This window comes from Lolium perenne, chromosome 3, assembly GCF_019359855.2.
Source record: "Lolium perenne isolate Kyuss_39 chromosome 3, Kyuss_2.0, whole genome shotgun sequence".
Lineage (NCBI taxonomy): Eukaryota > Viridiplantae > Streptophyta > Magnoliopsida > Poales > Poaceae > Lolium > Lolium perenne.
Genome location: NC_067246.2, coordinates 300,875,033 through 300,894,151, shown reverse-complemented (window position 1 = coordinate 300,894,151; position 19,119 = coordinate 300,875,033). Strand labels below are relative to the sequence as shown.

The following is a 19,119-nucleotide window of genomic DNA, read 5'->3' as shown; positions in this document are numbered from 1 at the left end:
ATACACCGTACGCGTGTAGAACTGCGGAGGCACAACACTTGGAGTGCTTCATTGTTGGACTTCTTCACGACCTTGAGGTCTGCGTCGTCGTACAACTCCATCGACAACGTTTATTGTGAATGCTAAGCTTGTCGGTCTTCAAGGGTATGAACACTTACCCCCTCTGTTACATTACATCTCCATTGAATAGATTTTGGCTATGTCTTTCTATCATAGGATTTTTTGTTTTCTGCAACATAACCCAACAACACTGTCATTCTTGAGGTAGTGGCATCACATGATATACTGATGTGGCACTCTTTCTTTGACATGGACGGTTCCTACAATGACATCAACGTGCTCCATCCCTCTTTGGTATTCTCCAGGTTTTTAGAAGGAAATGCTCCTATGATCAGCTATGAGATCAATGGCAATGCATATGACAAGTCATATTATCTTGTTGATGGCATCTATCTGGACCGGGCCACCCTAGTAAAGACAGTCCGTAATTGCACAACAAATAAAACGAAGATGTTTGCCCAAAGGCAAGAGGTTCGACACCCTGCTAGAACATGGAATGTTCGGACCATGCATGAGGTGATGACTACTGTGATCATGCACAATATGATCGTTGAGCAAGAGTGTGATGATAACCCCACAACCAAGGCTTGCAATTTCAGGGTGAGTTGGTTGAGCCGCATGCAAGGCAACAACGTTTGAGGAGTTTCTCCATATGCACACTGAGCTCCGTGAGCCACATATCCGCCCATCTCTAAGCGGAAATTATTAAGCATTAGTGCGCATTGGCATGGCTCGAGGAATAGCCGTCACAAGTAATTTTATTTGTTTAATTATGATGTATAAGGAACATTGCACGTGAAATATGTCGTTTATTTTGACTATTTGAATGTAATAAGGATTTTAAAATTATTTTTTGCAACATTATTATTTTCTATACCTATGTGTTATTTGGGTTGAAAATATGTTGAGAAGAGAAATAAGTTGATGGATGAGATAGAAAATGCGTCAGACTATCTACCTAACCCAAACAGATAAATGATGGCTCAACTCTAGGTATTCATTTTGATGTCTATGACCTCCTATGGGTCGCTTGGCGTGAGCACTACCCATGCTCTTTTCCCTTGTGGGCCAGCCCATTAAGGCGTGATTGGTGCCATTCACTACATACGACTAGGCAACGGTTAATAACTAATAAACAACTAGAACCTCCACCGATGAGTGACCTGTCAGATTATTTCATATTTTAAAAAAATGTTGATGATTTTGAAATATTAGAATTAAAAATTATTTTATTTAAAAAAGGTTCAAATTCTAAAAATGTTCACCTAGTTAAATGTTTTCACGTAGATAAAAATGGTTCAAATTCAAAAAATATTTTAAATTCCAAAAAAATCAAAATTGGTTCACGGGTAAAAATGATTCCAATTTCAAAAAGTGGTTCAAATTAACAAATACTCTTGATTTAATATTGGTTTAAATTAAAAGATGGTTAGAGATGTAAAAGTAGTTCCAAATCTAAAAATATTGATATTCTTAGAACAATCAGAATGAAAATAAAAAAAAATAGAAGAAACAAAAAACGAAAAGATAAATAACAAACATACAAAAACAAAACAATAAAAAGCGAAAAAGAAAGAGAAAAGCATCCTAGACCGTGGCCCACCGCGGTTCTCGTGCAGGTGAGCCCTTACGACATGTACAATGGCAGGAAAAACATGTTTTCCCTTACCTAGCCACATCAGCTAGAGAAATCATTAAATATAAGTCATACAATGTGTTATCTCTTACAACCATATATAGCAATTAATATTAATAATTTAATTTTTGTAGGAAATTTGCTGCTAAGGAAAGACATATGTGATACAATGGAGAAAATAGTCTTTCCTTGTTTGCTAAGAGATGATCCCTTAGCTAAGAGAAGACACCCCTCTCTCTCTTCATTTTCTCTCCTCCAAGTAAGCAAAATTATGACGTGGCATCTATAAGAAAAGGTTGACGTCACCCCATTATATATGCCCTTATAAGCGGCATATAGTGTTTGCATCTACATCCCGACATAAATAAATACAAAGTGTTTGCGTCTACAGCCCAATCTAAATGAATACAAATAGGTCAAATAGCCATTTTGATATCCGCGACCCTGTCCAAATAAACACAGACACACACTTTCCCATCTCCTTTTGGTCAAATTTTGCCAAAATATTCTCCCGAATTTCGTCCAAATCGGACTCGTCATCCACTCGGTTGGACAAAATTCACCAAATCCAGCAGGGGGTGCGTGTCCCGGTCTCGGTCGCACCAGCACGCCCAATCGCTCCGCACCGCACCGCACCGCACAAAACGAAACAGAACAAACCCCACCCGGTCCACCGCCCCCTTCCATCTCCTTCCACCTCGGATGCCGCGCTGCTGCTAATCGGCCGCCGTCGCGACTGAGGACCGGAGAGAGAGTGACCAGCAGCTAAGGAGGAAGGAGGCCGGACCGCCGGGATCGCAGCGAGGAAGGATCGACCCATGGGGTTACTCTCCTGCGTCGGGAGGTTGCTCTTCGGCTCCATGTTCCTCCTCTCCGCCTACAGGGAGTACGAATCCTTGTCCTATTGACTGAAAACTCTCTCTCTCTCTCTCTCTCTCTCTCCTTTGAGAGCAAAAATGTTCATCTTTAAAAGAGGTGATCTGCCAGCTCTTACATCTTGAAGTTTTCTTGTGTAGACACACCCAAGGACATTTTGCCCAAGTGCACTTTGCTTTAACTCTATCACCTTCGAACTTGTTCTCTTTTCTCTCAGCCAAACCATAACTGATTATTGCTTCTCTGGATTGTTTCTTCCCACAGAATTTCATTCCAAGAGTAAGTTTTCTGCCCTTGTTATACCTTGCATAATGTGACTCTTTGCTCACTATCTACTCATCACTGTCTTTCATCATAAGATTCATCATCTTCACTTCAATCTTCCTCCACCTTCACTTTAACTTCGTCAAGTGCTGCACATTCAATTGCCAACAATTTGGCCTCTTCCATTTTTCCTCTTTGAATATCTTGTAGTTTTGTCTGATAGCAACCTGCTCTTCATCATGTATCTGCTGGTACAAAATCACTATCCTCAAGAATTTTCTCCACCTTCTACGTTTTCTTCTTCTGCACCGCAGCTGGGACATCATCTCCACAATTATTTTGTTCATCAGCCCCACAATTTTCTTCTTCTACCTCCCACTCACTTGCCTCTTTATCATCAACTGCTGGATCCTCCACATATATGTCAACCACACCACAATCTGTTACGTGCTTCGACATTATCCCGGCATTCTCTTCATACAATATCATAAGCCCTTCATGCAATTCTTTCCCAGGAAATAACCAATGCAATTGCTGTCCCTCTACGACCAAATAGTGCACCTGTACTTGTTGCCACAACTCATCCATACTCAGCCTATCACGTTCAAGATAAGACATTTCTGCTTTGCCCCCACATAATATACTGCCCTGCCTTCTTGGATGAATTCTCCATTGAAATGAAAACCCATCGACATATAATTGAAAACCCAGCGTGGTACCCAGCTTTTTCTGACCATTTTCGCAATTTGGGTACAACAGTTTGTTGTGATCCTCTAACATTTTCTCCAACTTCAACCTCTCCTTTTCATTTCCGCAGTTCATCTTCGCATCAAGAATGGCCCGACCCAAATCGTCATCCGGGTCATCAAAAATCGGCTCATCGAAAATGAGCTCTTCTTCAGCTTCGTCTTCCCCCATTCTACCACCGTCTTCAGTGAATAAGGGATAGTTGTCACTATCCTCTTCTTCTTCGTTGTCTTCCAATATAACCCCTCTTTCTCCGTGCTTGGTCCAACAATTATAGCTGGGCATGAAACCATTCTCCAGCAGGTGGACGTGAAGGGTCTTCGAGGTAGAGTAATCCTTCATATTCTTACAGGAACTACATGGACAATATATGAAACCATTCGACCGCCTGTTTGCCTCAGCCACGTTGAGAAAATAATGCATGCCAGTAATGAACTCGGGATGGCACCGGTCACCGTACATCCATTGTCGACTCATCTGCATTTTATATGTATATCAAAAATCATTAAGTACACAACATCATGGATATATGAGTGACCAACTTAATTAATATTCAAGTTCATCACATAAAACTAATTGTTTTTTATAAAAGAAGAGGGGCTCACCGAGGTGGTACCGTGCCGGCTAGGGGACGACGCTGGCGATCGACAGCGGTAAGGACGGGGATGATACTAATTAAAACCTACAAAACATACCATAATTTCAGCTCAAATTGCATATAAAAAAATAAAATCACTAACTTAGGCATTTAATCGAACACCTTGCTTGCACTACAAAAATAGTACGAGTTAAAACTACCAAAGAACTGAGCTAAATTAGGAACGCCGGAAGGAAGGATGATATTGCTAACCCTTGGATAGATGTATGCCGTTAATCTTGTTAAAATGGTGGAGAAAAATAAAGATTATTGGAGTGTGAGAGGTGGAGAATATTTGGAAATGTGAGAGGAGAAGTGAGAATGAGATATGCAGGGAGCTGGGCGCTGCCGCGCGATCATATAGGCACAGACCCTTTAGTACCGGTTCCTTACACGAACCGGTACTAAAGGTGCAACCCTGGCCCCACCACCGCCTGGAAATCGGGCCCAAACCCTTTAATACCGGTTCCTGTTACGAACCGGTATTAAAGGTCCATAACGAACCGGTATTGATGTCCCACGCACGGAACCGGTATTAATGCCCCCTTTAGTACCGGTTCGTAAGGGAACCGGTACTAAAGGCTTAGATGGATGAGAGGTTTTCTACTAGTGCCATGCCTAGAACACAAATAAACCCATTAATCTATGACCTAATCTCCAATTGACGAAGCTCGTAGACCCAATCGAAACCTCCCAGTTGAAACCCTAGAGCATAAAATAACCAAGGGGGCTCACTTGCTTGAGGGCGCCGCGCTTCTTCCTCAGACAGGCATCCTCAAGCGCCGCCGTTCAGCAGAGGTTGCGGTGGTGGGAGAAAAGTTTGGCAGTGGTGGGCGAGGCAGAGGATGGCGAGCTGGGTCGGGGGAGGCAGAGCTGGGCGCTGGGTCTGGGTAAAACTAGGCCACGCCTGTGTCAGGGAAAGGCCTAGCGGGAATTTCAGTGACATCTTATTTTGTTTCCTGCTTTGGAATAGTATTTAGTGAAATTTGCTTGTTCTGATGTTGCCTTATCTCTTATATACGGATGTGATTTCATTTAACACCCAACATGTGAGTAAGTGTTTCTAGATAATAAATTGCAGGTACTGTTTGAATAACTGTTGGTTTATCTCTTATTCATGTTTAACTACTACTTAATGACCATATCAACTTGAAAATCAGAAAGAATTATTATCAGTAGAACGTTTCATTTAAAGTATATGTTAATGTGTTTTCAAACTGCACTATAGGTGTTTTCCTCTGTGATGCATGTAAGATGTACTGATTATTGACATGTGCGTATGTGGCCAAATGGCCGTGTGACAAAGCTGGGATTTAGGTGGGCATGCAGACGTCATTAAGCATATGCAGATTAAACATAGTTTTTTCGTGTATGTTGCATTCCCAATCGTTTAACTGTCATGTACTAGTGTCGATCGATCCTTTATGTTTGCCTGTACTATTCATATGTAGTAGTTTATTTGGTGGCTATAACTGGGCAGTTGGACAGAGGTGATGAGCTGATCAGCCTGCTCTGTATGCTTGCACTTCTAATTGCCTGACCTTGATTGGCGATGCAGGGGCAGAGAGTATGGATCTGATGGTGGACCCGCTGCCAGGTATCTCGAGCCCAAGTTCAACCTCTTTGCAAAGCAGGTGTCCACTAACACCGGAATGGCTGTCCCACACATCGATGTATGGATATTTTACTCGTCTTTCCATTTTTAAGAATCCATACTAACTAGTTCATAGATCTGATTGGATGCCTTCTGTTTTATCCTTTTACAGATCAAGACTGTCATTGCCACTACCTTGTATCTCAAATCCTATGGCGGTGGACTCTTCATACTGTACAGCTCCTTCGGAGCATTCTTACTGGTGAGGTTGCCTTTCTCAGACTTCAATTAAAAGGAATGTTAAAAGTTCAAAAAAAGCTTGATAAGAGATGTTTAATCCACAAGAATATTGATGTGGCTCACTTGTGCAGCTTGTTTATCTTGCACTCATAACCCCTGTTATGTATGACTTCTACAACTACGAAATGGGGTCGCCACAATTTTTTCAGCTGCTTACCCAGTTTTCTCAGGTTTTTTTAAAATACAAATCTCACTTAACAGCTTTGATTTATTTCATCAAGGTAGCTGTGATAACTGGATTCTTCTATATGTTCAGAACCTGGCCCTTTGCGGTGCACTGATCTTCTTCCTGGGGATGAAGAAGTCCATCCCAAGGAGGCAGTCGAAGAGAAGGACTGTGAAGACCAAAACAACTTGATGGAAGTCAGCAAAGATTTGTAGTATGATTTGGAAACTATTAATATTAAGGGATTTAAGCCATCTAGCTTGCTCAGGTCTAGTTCATTCCTTGCATGTGTAAACTCAGAAAATTTAGCGACTGTTTGCTCTTTTGCACTTATGTTTTACGATTAGCACGCTGGTTGAATGGTATGGGAATATGTGTTTAATCAGGGACGGAGCTAATAGTTTATTATGAGGGGTGAAGAAAATAATTATCACATCTTAGGTTTTTTGTATTAGTAGAAAAATTGTATAGATAAATGCCTTCAACAAAAACATTGCCAGGTACAACTAATTAAGGCCTGACTTTGGATTTCCACTCTGAAAGATAAGACTCTGAACTTCTCTTTTCTACTGTTTTGTGTTATAAATGGTAGTGAGAGTTCATATATTGTGATGTTTTATCTACACAATTTTTCTACTAATACAAAACCTCATACATGATCATTATTAGACATGATCATTATTTTCTTCGGCCCACTCATGCTAAAATCCTAGCTCCATCCCTGATTAAACACTTTTATATAATGTCTTCCCATGCCAATATACCATTCAACCACAGTGTGCTGATCATATATCATCATAAGTCCAAAAGAGCAAGCAGTGGCTAAATTTTCTATGAGTTTACACAAGCCAGGAATGAACCAATATCAACAATGCGCCTCCCCCCTCGGAAACAAGTTTGTGTGTTTCAGATATGTCATATGTCTAGACACATTAGCACTCGCCATTAGAAATTTGGAATCCGATTGTGATTTTTTTATTCAATCCACTTCACTCATTAGGTGATAGCGAGCATGAAACAGTTGGGAAACTCCTACCTGACGTGTGATTCATCAAAACGTCCACGTTCAGCACAAGAGCCAGCGAACTGGCCTGGCCCACTTTAGCCAGCATGATAGAAGCAAATTTTTTCTGGTTTTATTGTTGGACATCACTACATGGAGGTTATGCACAAGAGCTGGTTCGTGCGATGGATTCTCTTCATTAATGTGCATGCATGTAGTAACACGTATGATGATATCATCTAGATTCCCTTTAATATCTAAATTAAAAAAACATTTATCTCTCAAACCGATAACTTGTTTTAAAATTCATTTTCAGCTTAAGCTTAGTCGCCATGAGATCTTCAAAACTAGATCTCATGTTGGTATATTTTAAAAACTTCTTTTTGGTTAGTAATTGCCAGATTCTATTCACTAAGTTTACATATTATACGCTACTTAGTTTCTAGATTGTAATAAGTTGGTTGGTAGGTTTATGTATGTTATTTTACATCAATGTAAAGCTTCATGATAACTAATTTGTGTAGAATAATATCATCGTAGCTCTTAGAGACACTTGAACACCGTTCATTAGTTATGCATATCATTGCAATATTTAGAAATGACTAAAAAATTATCCGATAACCATATACAACTATCGTTGTAATTGTTTGTTGTTAATCTGGCAACCATTTACTATACCCTAACAATTGTTGTGACGAAAAGAAGATCGTCACACCCACACTGTAGATATGCATATTAATGCAATGTCTAGAGAAAATGTAGAAAGTTATTTGGTAACCATGTACAATTATTAAGGTAATTGTTCGATATTAATCTAGCAACTCGTGCAGTGAAAAAAAACTCCACAAGAGATCTAGTTTTGAAGCCCTAGTCGAGACGAACTTAGTGGCACAAACGGATCACTATTCGGAATAACAGTTTAGAAGGTAAATCATTTTAAAATTTTGAATTTAGCAATTAATGTGATGATATAAGCATGATGTACAATAGTCCTCCATGCTATAGGGAAAAAGCACCTAAATTTTGACGCCGCACGGAGAGATTGTGCGGCGTCTCCTACTAGATTTTCCCTTCACTGGCCATAGTATAAAGGTAGGTAAATTATGTAAAAGTTCAAAAATGCATTGTACTTAAAATTTCTAGTGTGAAGTATTTTCTTAAATAAGTTACAAAAAATGTTTCTATAGTTAAATAAGTTGTTCGTGTATTAAAAAAAAGGTCCGTATGATAGGAAACAAATGTTCATACAGTTCACACAAAAAATTACTCACATAGTTCAAATAAATTGTTTTCGACTTAAAAGATGTTCATGCAATTAGAAAAAAATAGGTCAAAATAATCACATAGTTTAGACAATATACTAATTAGTCAATAAAGATATGGTTATATGTTTGCAATAAAAAAAGTGAATGAGAAGGAAAAAAAAGAACGAATCGAAAACAAGAAAAGAAAAGAAAATCAAAAAGGAAAACATAAAGCAAATGGCACTGTGTTAAGACATCACTACTGATGGAGGCTGGCGCCAGAAGATAGAGGGAGAATGTGCAGCAAGAGTAAGAAGAATATTGAATTTGGTGCTTGGCTATTAGATTGAGATCCAACTGCTAAAAGGACTTGCATCGGTTGTGGAAAAAGCAAGATTATTGGTGAAGGTGTATCGATACTATTTTAGGTATTTTCATTTATATAATATTAAGATATAAGTATTCTATTTGTTGTAAACTAACACAAACAACCATATTGTAAGAATATATAGACGGAAAACTTCTAGGTACATTTTAATTTATATCTTTCTGTTCATTATTGCTATCTCTGCATATTTCTATTCAGTACATAATTTCAATTTGGATCCTAGATGCATGTGCTTCCTTCACCTAATTTTTTTTAATTGTTAAAAAAAATTAACAAAAAATGTCTCATGTACATCTCGACAATCTATGTGCATTCATACAGTTTTATAAAAAAATGATATTTTTATGACCGATGACAAAATATATCTCACAGAAAGTCTTATTTCTATCACCATTTTTTTTACACAGCCCAAACAACAAGCTGATTTTTCATGTAAAGACTGCGAACGTAGAATGTGAAGATATACACGTCATTTTTTCATTTGGAATTTTAATATTTTAAAATGTATTAAAGATGCATTTAAAAAAAAGGAGCATATGTACCAAGAGCCAAGACATCACACCCCCGTGCTCATATTAAGTTGCCACGATCAGTTTGTGTCCATACTTAGTTGAGCTTTCTTTCATATAGATGTGAATTGTGTTTTTATGTGCATCGATATAATAAACTTGACAAACATGCAGTGATTGTCGCATAGGTAAGCAAGCATACATGTATCACAACGCAAAGTGATATAGGACGCAAAAGAACACAGAAAGCCAACTCTTTTATTTTGAGGGACAAACATAATTACCCACTCCGTCCATTAATTGATGTCGGGAGGTTGGTCTAAATTTGAATTTATTTATGTACAAAGAGTGTCTAAATACATTGAATTTAGACAGAACTTTCGGCATCAAAAAATGGACAGAGGTAATACAATATTATGTGGCAACACACATGCATCCAACAAGTTCTGATAGTATTTGCCAAACAGGGTTACCCTTTAACAAAAAAAAAAACTAACGCTCCCATGAAATTCAATCTAACATCCAGATAAAATTTTGTCTCCAAACATGACCCAAAATAATTTGGAATGGAATGACCACGCAAAGACAAAAAAAAAAAGTATGCCCTGAAAAATACATATTTACAGTTTTATGTTTACTGCTATAACGAAATTATGAACTAAAACATATGCATAGAAGGATCAATGGAGCACGCAAATATCTACAGCCGAGAATGTATCTTTTGATCCTGAACTGAGACGAGCAGTTTCTGCAACAAAACAAGTCTACACCTGCATCAAACATACCAACCAGCTAATGCAAAATACAGAAAACCAGACCTGGGCAAGCTAGATGGCTTAAATCCCTACATACTGCCCACAACAGATTTTATGGTCAAAAGCGGGACGAGTATACCTAAAACATGACTAGCTTAGTATTAATAGTTTCCAAATCCTACTACAAATCCTTGCAACTTCCATCAAGTTGTTTTGGTCTTCACCGCCCTTCTCTTCAACTTCCTCCTTGGGATGGAGCTCTTCATCCCAATGAAGAAGAGCAGCGCACCGCAAAGGGCCAGGTTCTGAACAGATATAACAATCGAGTTATCACAAGTTCACAACACTTGATAACAGCTACCTTGATGAAATAAATCAAAGCTGCTAAGCGAGATTGGTGTAAAGAAAACCTGTGAAAACTGGGTAAATAGCTGAACAAATTGCGGCGACCCCATTTCGTAGTTGTAGAAGTCGCACATAACAGGGGTTATGAATGCAAGATAAACAAGCTGCACAAGTGAGCCACATCAAAATTCACGTGGATTAAACATCTCTTATCATGCTTTTCTAAAATAACTGTTAACATTCCTTTTAATTGAAGTCTGAGAAAGGCAACATTACCAGTAAGAATGCTCCGAGGGAGAGGTTGAGTATGAGGAATCCACCACCATAGCCTTTGAGAAACAATGTAGTGGCAGTGACAGTCTTGATCTGTAAACAGATAAAACAGAAGGCATCCAATCAGAGCTATGAACTAGGTAGTATGGATTCTTAAAGATGGAAAGACGAGTAAAATATCCATACGTGGATGTGCGGCACAGCCATTCCGGTGTTAGTGGACACTTGCTTGAGAAAGAGGTTGAATTTGGGCTCGAGAGACTTGGCAGCTGGTCCACCATCATACCCAAACTTGCAGGCCCTGCATCACCAATCAAGATCAGTCAATTAGAAGTGCAAGCATCCAGACCAGGCTGCAATTCTATCCAACTGCCCAATTATACCCGCCAAATAGTTTTACCATCTGTTAATGCATCACACAGGAAAACGTCTCAAGTACAACTTGGAAACACATGAACATATACTTTAAATGAAACATCCTACTGATCAGAATTCTTTCTGATATTCAAGTTGATATCATCACATGAAGGTAGAGTAGTTGAACATGAATAAGAAATAAGCCAACAATTTTTCAAACATTACTTGCAATCTTTAAAGATGAAACAGCAGCAGCATCCGTATATTAGGCGTGTGTTAGGCGTTGCACCGCATCCGTATCTACACTACTTAAAAAGGAGGAATATGTTCCCTATTCTGCCCAGCCCCACTACGACCAATCTTTTCGTCGTCCGCAGTATGTCGCCCGATGGTTTCGCCCCGCACGCGGCAAACTGGGCCAGGCCCATCACAATACAATCCACTGTCCTGCGTCGCACCCCCTAGCTCTTCCCTCCCTATCCAACCCTAGCCGCCGCGCCGAACGCTCCCTTCGATCTCTCCTCAGCTAAGCTCTCCTGTCTCGCCTCGCTTCACCTTCGATCGTGCGGGACGACGGATGCCATTGAACTGATGGAGTTTCTATCGGACTCCCAGGCAGTGATGCGCAAGGTGCCGAGATGTGGATCCTTGCGCACGGAGAACTCATTCGCCGTTAGCAAGCCTCCGCCAGGCACATCCTCGATCAACATCTGATTCGTCCACTAGGTTGGTTGGGGCCGACCTCTCCTTAATTTCTTTCTTGGTGATAAAGTGATATTCGTTTGGTTCATTCTTTGGTTGTCTCCTCTGGCTGGTGTTGGGGTTGAATGGCAATTAAAACTTCTCCTTTTGTTGTGCTGGCCAGCGGCCATTTTCTTTCTATGTGAGAGCCGAAGTTGGTGCCAACCAACATGGAGGGGACACACTACCTGAGAGGGTGCATTTGAACGAGCGAGATCTAAATTGCTAATGATGAGCAACATTCGTTTAGTCATATGCATTTCCTAGAAGTATAATTGGATCTCTAAGTTGATCTACCCGATCTGATCCAGGTAAACATCTTCAGTCCAATTACCTGCTTGTTTTCAGTACAACAATTGTTTTGCTTGAACATTTGTAAAATATAACATGTCCTACAATTTTCTCTCAAATACAACAAGTTGATTGATGCATATATGACTTGTTTGTTCCCATTCCTCGCATATGTGTAATTTCTAACTTGTATGCGATAGGATAAAGTTATTTTGGTGATTATTCGGTGCAAACAACAAATCTAATACATTTTTTTCAAATGAGACCCGTCCATGTAACCAAAACTAAAATTTCACAAAAAATGTTGAATAGAGGTAAAGCTTCTTCACGCACAATTTACTCGATATATCTTTAATAATATACGAATCTAGAGAGTTCTGCCATGTTCATATAACAAGCAAGTTACCAACATGCAAAATCTTGTCAATCCAAGAAAGTTGATTCCATGGTAATGCATATCAGTGGACACGAACTGGATTATGCTCATCATTAACAAGAGACGGTCTACATAGAGAATTAGTACTTTTGATGTACGATCATGCCTAATGTTTCACTTTAATTGGGACCAAGGTCTAAAGATTATTTCTTTTGGTGTACGATTACTATTAGTTAGGTATGTCTAAACCATGAGTGGTGACTTTGCGATCGACTGCACTGATTTTTCTGGGCATTGTTTTAACTTGTGAATGGGGATGGTGCTGTAATTTCAGAAGATTTAGCAAACTAGATGTACGATACAATACTATAAATCTGGATATCATAGGAGAATGCCTAATAAATATTGACAGTCAGCAGCCACCAGACCAACCATATTACATGATTTGTTGTGGGCATTTGGACACTTTCTGTAATACTACTTATTGATCTTATACTATTTTTCATTAGAGAGTCTTTTTCATTAATGTATTTCCACAGATTATGTTCCAGTTATTTTGGTGGCTTGAATAAGCAGTTTATCTGCTATGCTTGTATTATCTCTGTAGGATTTCCATCGGGAGAGCAAAATTAAATTATTCTTTTTGTAGGTAAAATAGTTTATCCTTGCAAACACCCGAGTGTTCCCATCAGTAGGTTAACTTCATAGAGCCATTGAGGCTAGGGGCAGAGCCATCTTATTCTGCAGCAAGTAAGACACTTCCTGTTGGCGTCTAATGAAAGATGTAATGTTCGGTAGATTGGTTGTTTGCCTGAAACTAGAATGCTTTCCTATTTTGTAATTATTGGGTCATATGGTTTGGCCACGGTGGCCGATAAAGGCGAGAAGTGCTTCGTACTCCCAGATATTGTGTTGACTGTAGAATGTAGTTGCGTCTAGCAATGGCTTTCTAAAATGTGATCTCAAGTACCATCCTTAGGTCTAGAGGCTGCATCACACCTGCCTCATAATGATCTGTTACAGAAATTTACTGTTTCAGACTTATGTTTTTCAGATTTGTGGTTGATGATTTTTATTTGAACCAATGCAGCTATACCATTAGGCATACCACTTTCATTTAGTCAGTTACATGATATACATCTTTTTTGTGCATGTAAGCAGGAAAAGGGGGCCAGTCAATCCAATTAGAAATCAGCAAGGTCAAACTTTGAATGCTCCAGAAAGGTAGTGCAGCTTCTTATAGTTGTGTATTACTTCAGCTTCTTATTTATTGATGATTTGTAATTGCTTCCTCTGAAAACTGCTACGTTGCATCGAGGATGGGACTGTTACTGTCGATTTTGTCGCCACGCCAAAGCTCTGGGGCAAGTCAGGTTTCAGAAGATTTGCGAAAATATCAAGGTCGTCGAGATCAAGTGAGTAAACTGCATCTATTAGGGGGAGATTGTTAGTTAATTCAAAGCAGTTTACCCTCATTCAGTTAGCTGTGTTAGTCTGAATAAAAATAATCAGTCTGCGTGTGTCTGTACATGCATGACTGACAGTAGATAGGTTCAGGTTTAGTTACCGTTTTGTTTCAGACTTAGTCGCTGCATAGGATTGACCTACATGAATTTTTATGTGCTACTGTGTATCATTGTAAGATCACGTGAGAGTGCTCATGCACATATTTTTCTGTTTGTAGATAAAAAAATCATGACATTGTTATATGTTACATGTTTCTTGTTGCATGCTCTCTTTCATTGTCCATATTCAGGTGTGGTTCCAGAAGGTGCCAGTGGCATGGCGGTTCCCACATTCGCCTTGAAGAATGAAGGAAATAACAAAGAACTTCAGCAGTGATGCTCTTATAGGAAATAACCAATATGCAATCTAACGATATCATCTTGCAATTTTTCAGTTCTGCTTTATTTTATACATAACCAATCGACATGATTTTCTAATTTACATGTCTTTCTGAACCAGAAACTTCAGGGAACTTATTTCTCAACCAGGAGCTCCAGTTAACTTTTTCTGAAGATTTTGGTCCATGGTCTGTACTCTATAGTTGCTTGAGCTTTTGCTAAATTTTAATCAGGTTAGGTTGCTCCTTTTAAATCCATATCATAGGTAAGACATTGTCCGCGTCATGTGTGTATATGATTCTAATGGTTGGTTAGAGTAAGTGAGTATTTGTTGGATATATATTTTAGCAGCAAACATGTTTTCTGCCTGATCAAGTAAAACTCTTATTGAAAGTCAGGTGGTATCTTGTAGGGGCAGCAGAAGGAGAAGGGTGATATGGATTACAAATAACAATGCTCGACAGAAGAAGGGAAGGGAGACATGCATGTGATAAGAGGTTGCCACGACGAGTTGATAAGTCATGCAACATGTGGAAAGCCCGGTTAAAACAGTGTGTGTGGTAATACTATAATGAGTTTTTTAGGTCATGCATTGCGTTGAGATATGTTGTGGAAGCATTGCCATATTGATCTTCAAGAACCTCTTAGACAGCGATAGTCCAAGCTTATCTTCATCTTTCTATTATAGACTTTTTTTGTGAGAAACTCTGCACTTTGAGGTCCTTCACCTCATCATGTCATTATCTGTATAATATAATATTGTACAATACCACATTACCGATTTCACTATAAGAGGTTTTGATTTTTTTTTGAAGTTTTCCTTTAGCTATGCATTATAAAATGGCACATGTAATTTGTGTCAATGTATTTTACACCTTTTGGGAAGTTATCGTGTACTGTATTATGTTCTCTTGTAGTTTTCCTTGGAATTTTTGTTTCACGATTTTATCAAAAAAAAATTGAATTCATGAAATTTAATGCTTTCAAATTGTGCCCCGATCAATATTTTTTTGTGTGCGTAGGTATGATAAATTACATCTATATGTATAAGGTGAGGTGTGTAGTTTCCTGCATAAGGCTTAACTTCTCCATAACGGTTAATGCACACATGAAGACTCTCTTGAATGATGGCATTTATTTGCTTGTGTCCGTGTTCTCTCACTGGCAGTTGTAATGTATATCGTGCTATTTACATCCATGGCTAGATACAATATTAAGCTCGGATACTGCTAATAAGAAAAGAATATAGATGATAAGCAAAAGAAGAGTTCAGATTACATAAAAAAGCTTAAATGATAAGAAAAAAGAAAAAAGCTTAAATTTGAATGTGTATCCTTTTATATTTTCGAAAAAGTTATCAACTCGCAATAGAGTATTTCGCATCTATGCTTCGCTTGCGAGTGAGTGAGCTTCGTCTGTCTCAAGTGTCAATTCAAAAAAAAAAGATGAGGGCCATGAGACTACATGATACTCTGTTTTCTTTGGCGTGCCTATTATTGATGACGCCACTCTACTTCACCACTTCATCTCATGACATAATTTAGTGTTATAAAAATAATACCATAGGTCGATGATATTGAATTTATATTTAAATCAATATTGTACACTATTTACCTGTATTTGTTACCCGTGGCAACGCACGGGCATTTTACTAGTATAAGAGATAAGGAAACAGCAGCAGTGTATACTTTATAGTATACCTTTGCAAGATACAGAACAAGAAAATTTCACTAAATACTATTCCAAAGCAGGAAAATAATATTATGTGGTGGGTAAAGAAGAACTGTCAATACTCTTTTAAAGATGAACATTTTTGCCCTCGAAGGAGAGATAGTTCTTTAGTCACTAGGACAAGGATTGCAAATAGATTTGAGAGCATGATCAAGACCAACCCAGAGTGGTCAGCTGCACAACTGAAAGCCACTGTGCAGGAAGAAATGTTTGCCAATTGTCACATATCAAAGATTAAAAGGGCAAAATCAAATGTTGTTGGCACTTGGCAGAATGCTTGATTCAAAGCGTGGTGAATACAGCTACATATTTAATTATCAGCTGGAGATGACAAGGAGAAATCCTGGAACAACATGTGTAGTGACGTTGCACCCAGATTATGTTTGTAACGCGAAACTAGACCGTGGCTTTATGTTTGTGATGCTAAACTGATGGCTTTCCCTTTGTTATGTTAAACTGCCATTTGTTTGCAATGCCAAACTGATGGCTTTATCTAGAGATCTCCTTTATCTATGTCACACTGATATTATATATTGCTTCTCTATGCCAAATTGATTATTATGTGCAAATTCAAAGGAAAATCAGTCTAAATTTAGAAGAAACTCTGTCAAAATTTATGTTCATCCATTTGATACAAAGGACAGGCAAATGAAAAACATTTTCATTGATTTCAATCAAATAGCAGTGTACATCAGGGCAAGGATCACAGCTACACAGCTCCAACAACGGGTCGGCAAGGCATTGCTGTGCCCGCTACTTAACGACGGGTTAGTGCCTGGCTAACATGGCTGGTCAAAACCTGCTCCAGAACGAGGGAGGGGGGCGTTGTAACTGGTTTCTTTTGTTTAGTGGTGTTTCCTAACTACTTTTAGCCTTCAAGGTTGTAGCTTAGATTCCGGGATAAGTTTAGGGGTGCAATATGCTCTTCTCTGAAGAAGAAAAAAAAAGGGTCTAATTCTGCTAATTTAACTGTCCCTAATGTTTCCAATTAAAGTGCGCATCATCTCGCTAACCTACTCCAGATGAACAACAGCCGAAACTGAATCTAACATCTTATGAGCTCATGCTGGAGACCATCTAGGACAGACCGGGTTCCGACCCGAGGAGCGGGCACTCGGGGGGGAGGGGGGAGGGGCGCACGTACTCCCGGTAGGCGGAGATGATGAAGAAGGAGGCGAAGAGCACCCTCCCGACGCAGGAGAGCAACTCCATGGCTGTGATGGCTCGATACCTCGATCCTTCCTCGCTGCGATCCCCGCGGTCCGGCCTTCTTCCTCCTTGAGTCGCTGGTCTCTCCATCCGGTCCTCAGTCGCGGCGGCGGGCGACTAGCGGCGGCGCGGCTCCGAGGTGGAAGGGGACTATGGACCGGGTGGATTTGTTCTGTTTCGTTTTGTCTCGGTGCGGCGCGATTGGGCCTCCGGATGCTGTTGGACGCAGGCTTCCACAAGCCCATTTGTCCGCGCCGCGAAAAAACTGATTGGTGGAGTTTGTGGACTACCTGCATTACATATTAGCATGATCCAAACGGACGCGCTGGGCCGTTCGTTTTAGGCAGTTTGGGTGGCCGAGCGGACACGCGGACAGCGGCCCGCGTCCGCGTGTCCGTTTGGGTCGCACGCTGCGCCCAACGCGGCGACCCAAACAGATGCCACGTGGTTCGTCTTCCTTGCGCGGCGTTGCGCCATGGCAGGTCTCGACGGGACAGCAATGGTGGACGGTGGAACGCGCGGGAAAGTTCCCGCGCGCAACAATGTTACCGCGCGCGCGAAAAGCCCTTTGGCGCGCACTCGCACCCAAGTTTCCCGCCGGGCCGCCGGCTATAAAAGACGGCGGCGGCCAGAGACCGCATCACACCCTCTCCGACGTCCTCTCCCCCTCCACCTTCTCCGGCGCCATGCCGCGCACCCTGCAGGCCACGTGGGCCAAGCTCTCCCTCGTCGCCCGGGCTAGGTTCCCGCAGACGGAGGAGGAGGAGCGCGCGGACGCGCGGTGGGTCACCGATGATGACGCGCTCCGCGTCGCTGCCGAGGCGGCGGCGAAGAAGGAAGGGGACGCGGAGATGGTGGAGGCGGCCGCGGACGGCTGGCACGAGACCGCGGACGGCTGGTACGAGGCCTCGGAGGAGGGGGCGGCCGCCGCGGAGGAGGAGCCCGTGAACGAGGAGGACCTCGCGCTGGCCAACATCAACGCCGCCATCGAGGAGCGTCTCGCCGACCTTACGCGCGTGACGAAGGAGCACGAGGCGACCTGCCGGGCCGGCCGCCGCTGATTAGGCGACCTCCTCGGGCAGAAGAACGAGCTGCTCGCTATGCGAGCAACCCGCCACCTCATCCAGATGCCCTCGCCCGAGCGGCGCGCCCGTGAGGCTGCTGCGTCGGCGGAGCGCCGCCGACAAGAGCGCATGAGCCGGCGGAACGGGAACCACGAGGCCCAGGCCGCCGGCCGCGTCCGCCTGGAGGCGCGCAGCGTTGTGGAACGCGCCGCCCTGCAGGAACTGGTGCTATGCGGGAAGCGGATGGTGCCGCCTCAGGAGGCGGAGTGCGAGCGTGCCCGAGGCGCGCGAGCGGAAAGGAGGAGGATGAAGTCCTCCGCCGGGCCACCCAGCTCGTAAGCTGGAGTGGAATCCTCACGCGTACAGGCTGCCCGCGTCGAGTGAAATCCACGGCCCCGACGGCGAGCCGGCGAGGGAGTCGCCGGCCAGGCCGCCGGCCCCGTACGTATTAGGATAGAAGTAGTAGGCTAAAAAAATGTAATGGGTCCTTTGAATGAAAAAAATGATGGGATTCATAGCATAGAAAACAGAAAATTTCCTACCGCGAGAACGCAATCCAAGCCAAGATGCAATCTAGAAGATGGTAGCAACGAGGGGATGAACGAGACTAACCCTTGAAGATTTCCAAAGCCTACGAGATTAGATCTCGTTGTTGCAGAAGATGATCACTTGCCGCTTTCAAAAGCGCGTAGAAGATCTTGATGGTGCC

At 41.4% G+C, this 19,119-nt stretch overlaps 2 protein-coding genes and 1 long non-coding RNA gene across 4 annotated transcripts; 2 read left to right on the top strand and 1 right to left on the bottom strand.

Moving 5' to 3' along the window:
* Positions 1 to 2,428: 2,428 nt before the first annotated feature.
* Positions 2,429 to 6,665, top strand: LOC127344986 (uncharacterized). Of its 2 annotated transcripts, none has more exons than XM_051371375.2 (5): positions 2,429 to 2,582; positions 5,779 to 5,893; positions 5,987 to 6,076; positions 6,186 to 6,284; positions 6,371 to 6,665. In XM_051371375.2, the coding sequence occupies exons 1-5, from the start codon at positions 2,515 to 2,517 to the stop codon at positions 6,470 to 6,472; spliced, it is 474 nt and encodes a 157-aa protein (XP_051227335.1). In that variant the 5' UTR covers positions 2,429 to 2,514; the 3' UTR covers positions 6,473 to 6,665. The 2 variants fall into 2 exon arrangements, with proteins under 2 accessions (XP_051227335.1, XP_051227336.1); XM_051371376.2 differs by lacking the exon at positions 2,429 to 2,582 and adding an exon at positions 5,141 to 5,589.
* A 3,460-nt stretch (positions 6,666 to 10,125) lies between these two features.
* On the bottom strand, positions 10,126 to 17,549 carry LOC127344987 (uncharacterized). The gene is made up of 5 exons (XM_051371377.2): positions 17,282 to 17,549; positions 10,984 to 11,098; positions 10,801 to 10,890; positions 10,590 to 10,688; positions 10,126 to 10,484 (listed from the first exon to the last, which is right to left on the bottom strand). The coding sequence occupies exons 1-5, from the start codon at positions 17,434 to 17,436 to the stop codon at positions 10,383 to 10,385; spliced, it is 561 nt and encodes a 186-aa protein (XP_051227337.1). The 5' UTR covers positions 17,437 to 17,549; the 3' UTR covers positions 10,126 to 10,382.
* LOC127344988 (uncharacterized) lies at positions 11,282 to 14,812 on the top strand. The gene is made up of 3 exons (XR_007878375.2): positions 11,282 to 11,880; positions 12,020 to 13,977; positions 14,319 to 14,812. It is a non-coding gene; the product is annotated as an uncharacterized lncRNA (long non-coding RNA).
* Positions 17,550 to 19,119: the final 1,570 nt, after the last annotated feature.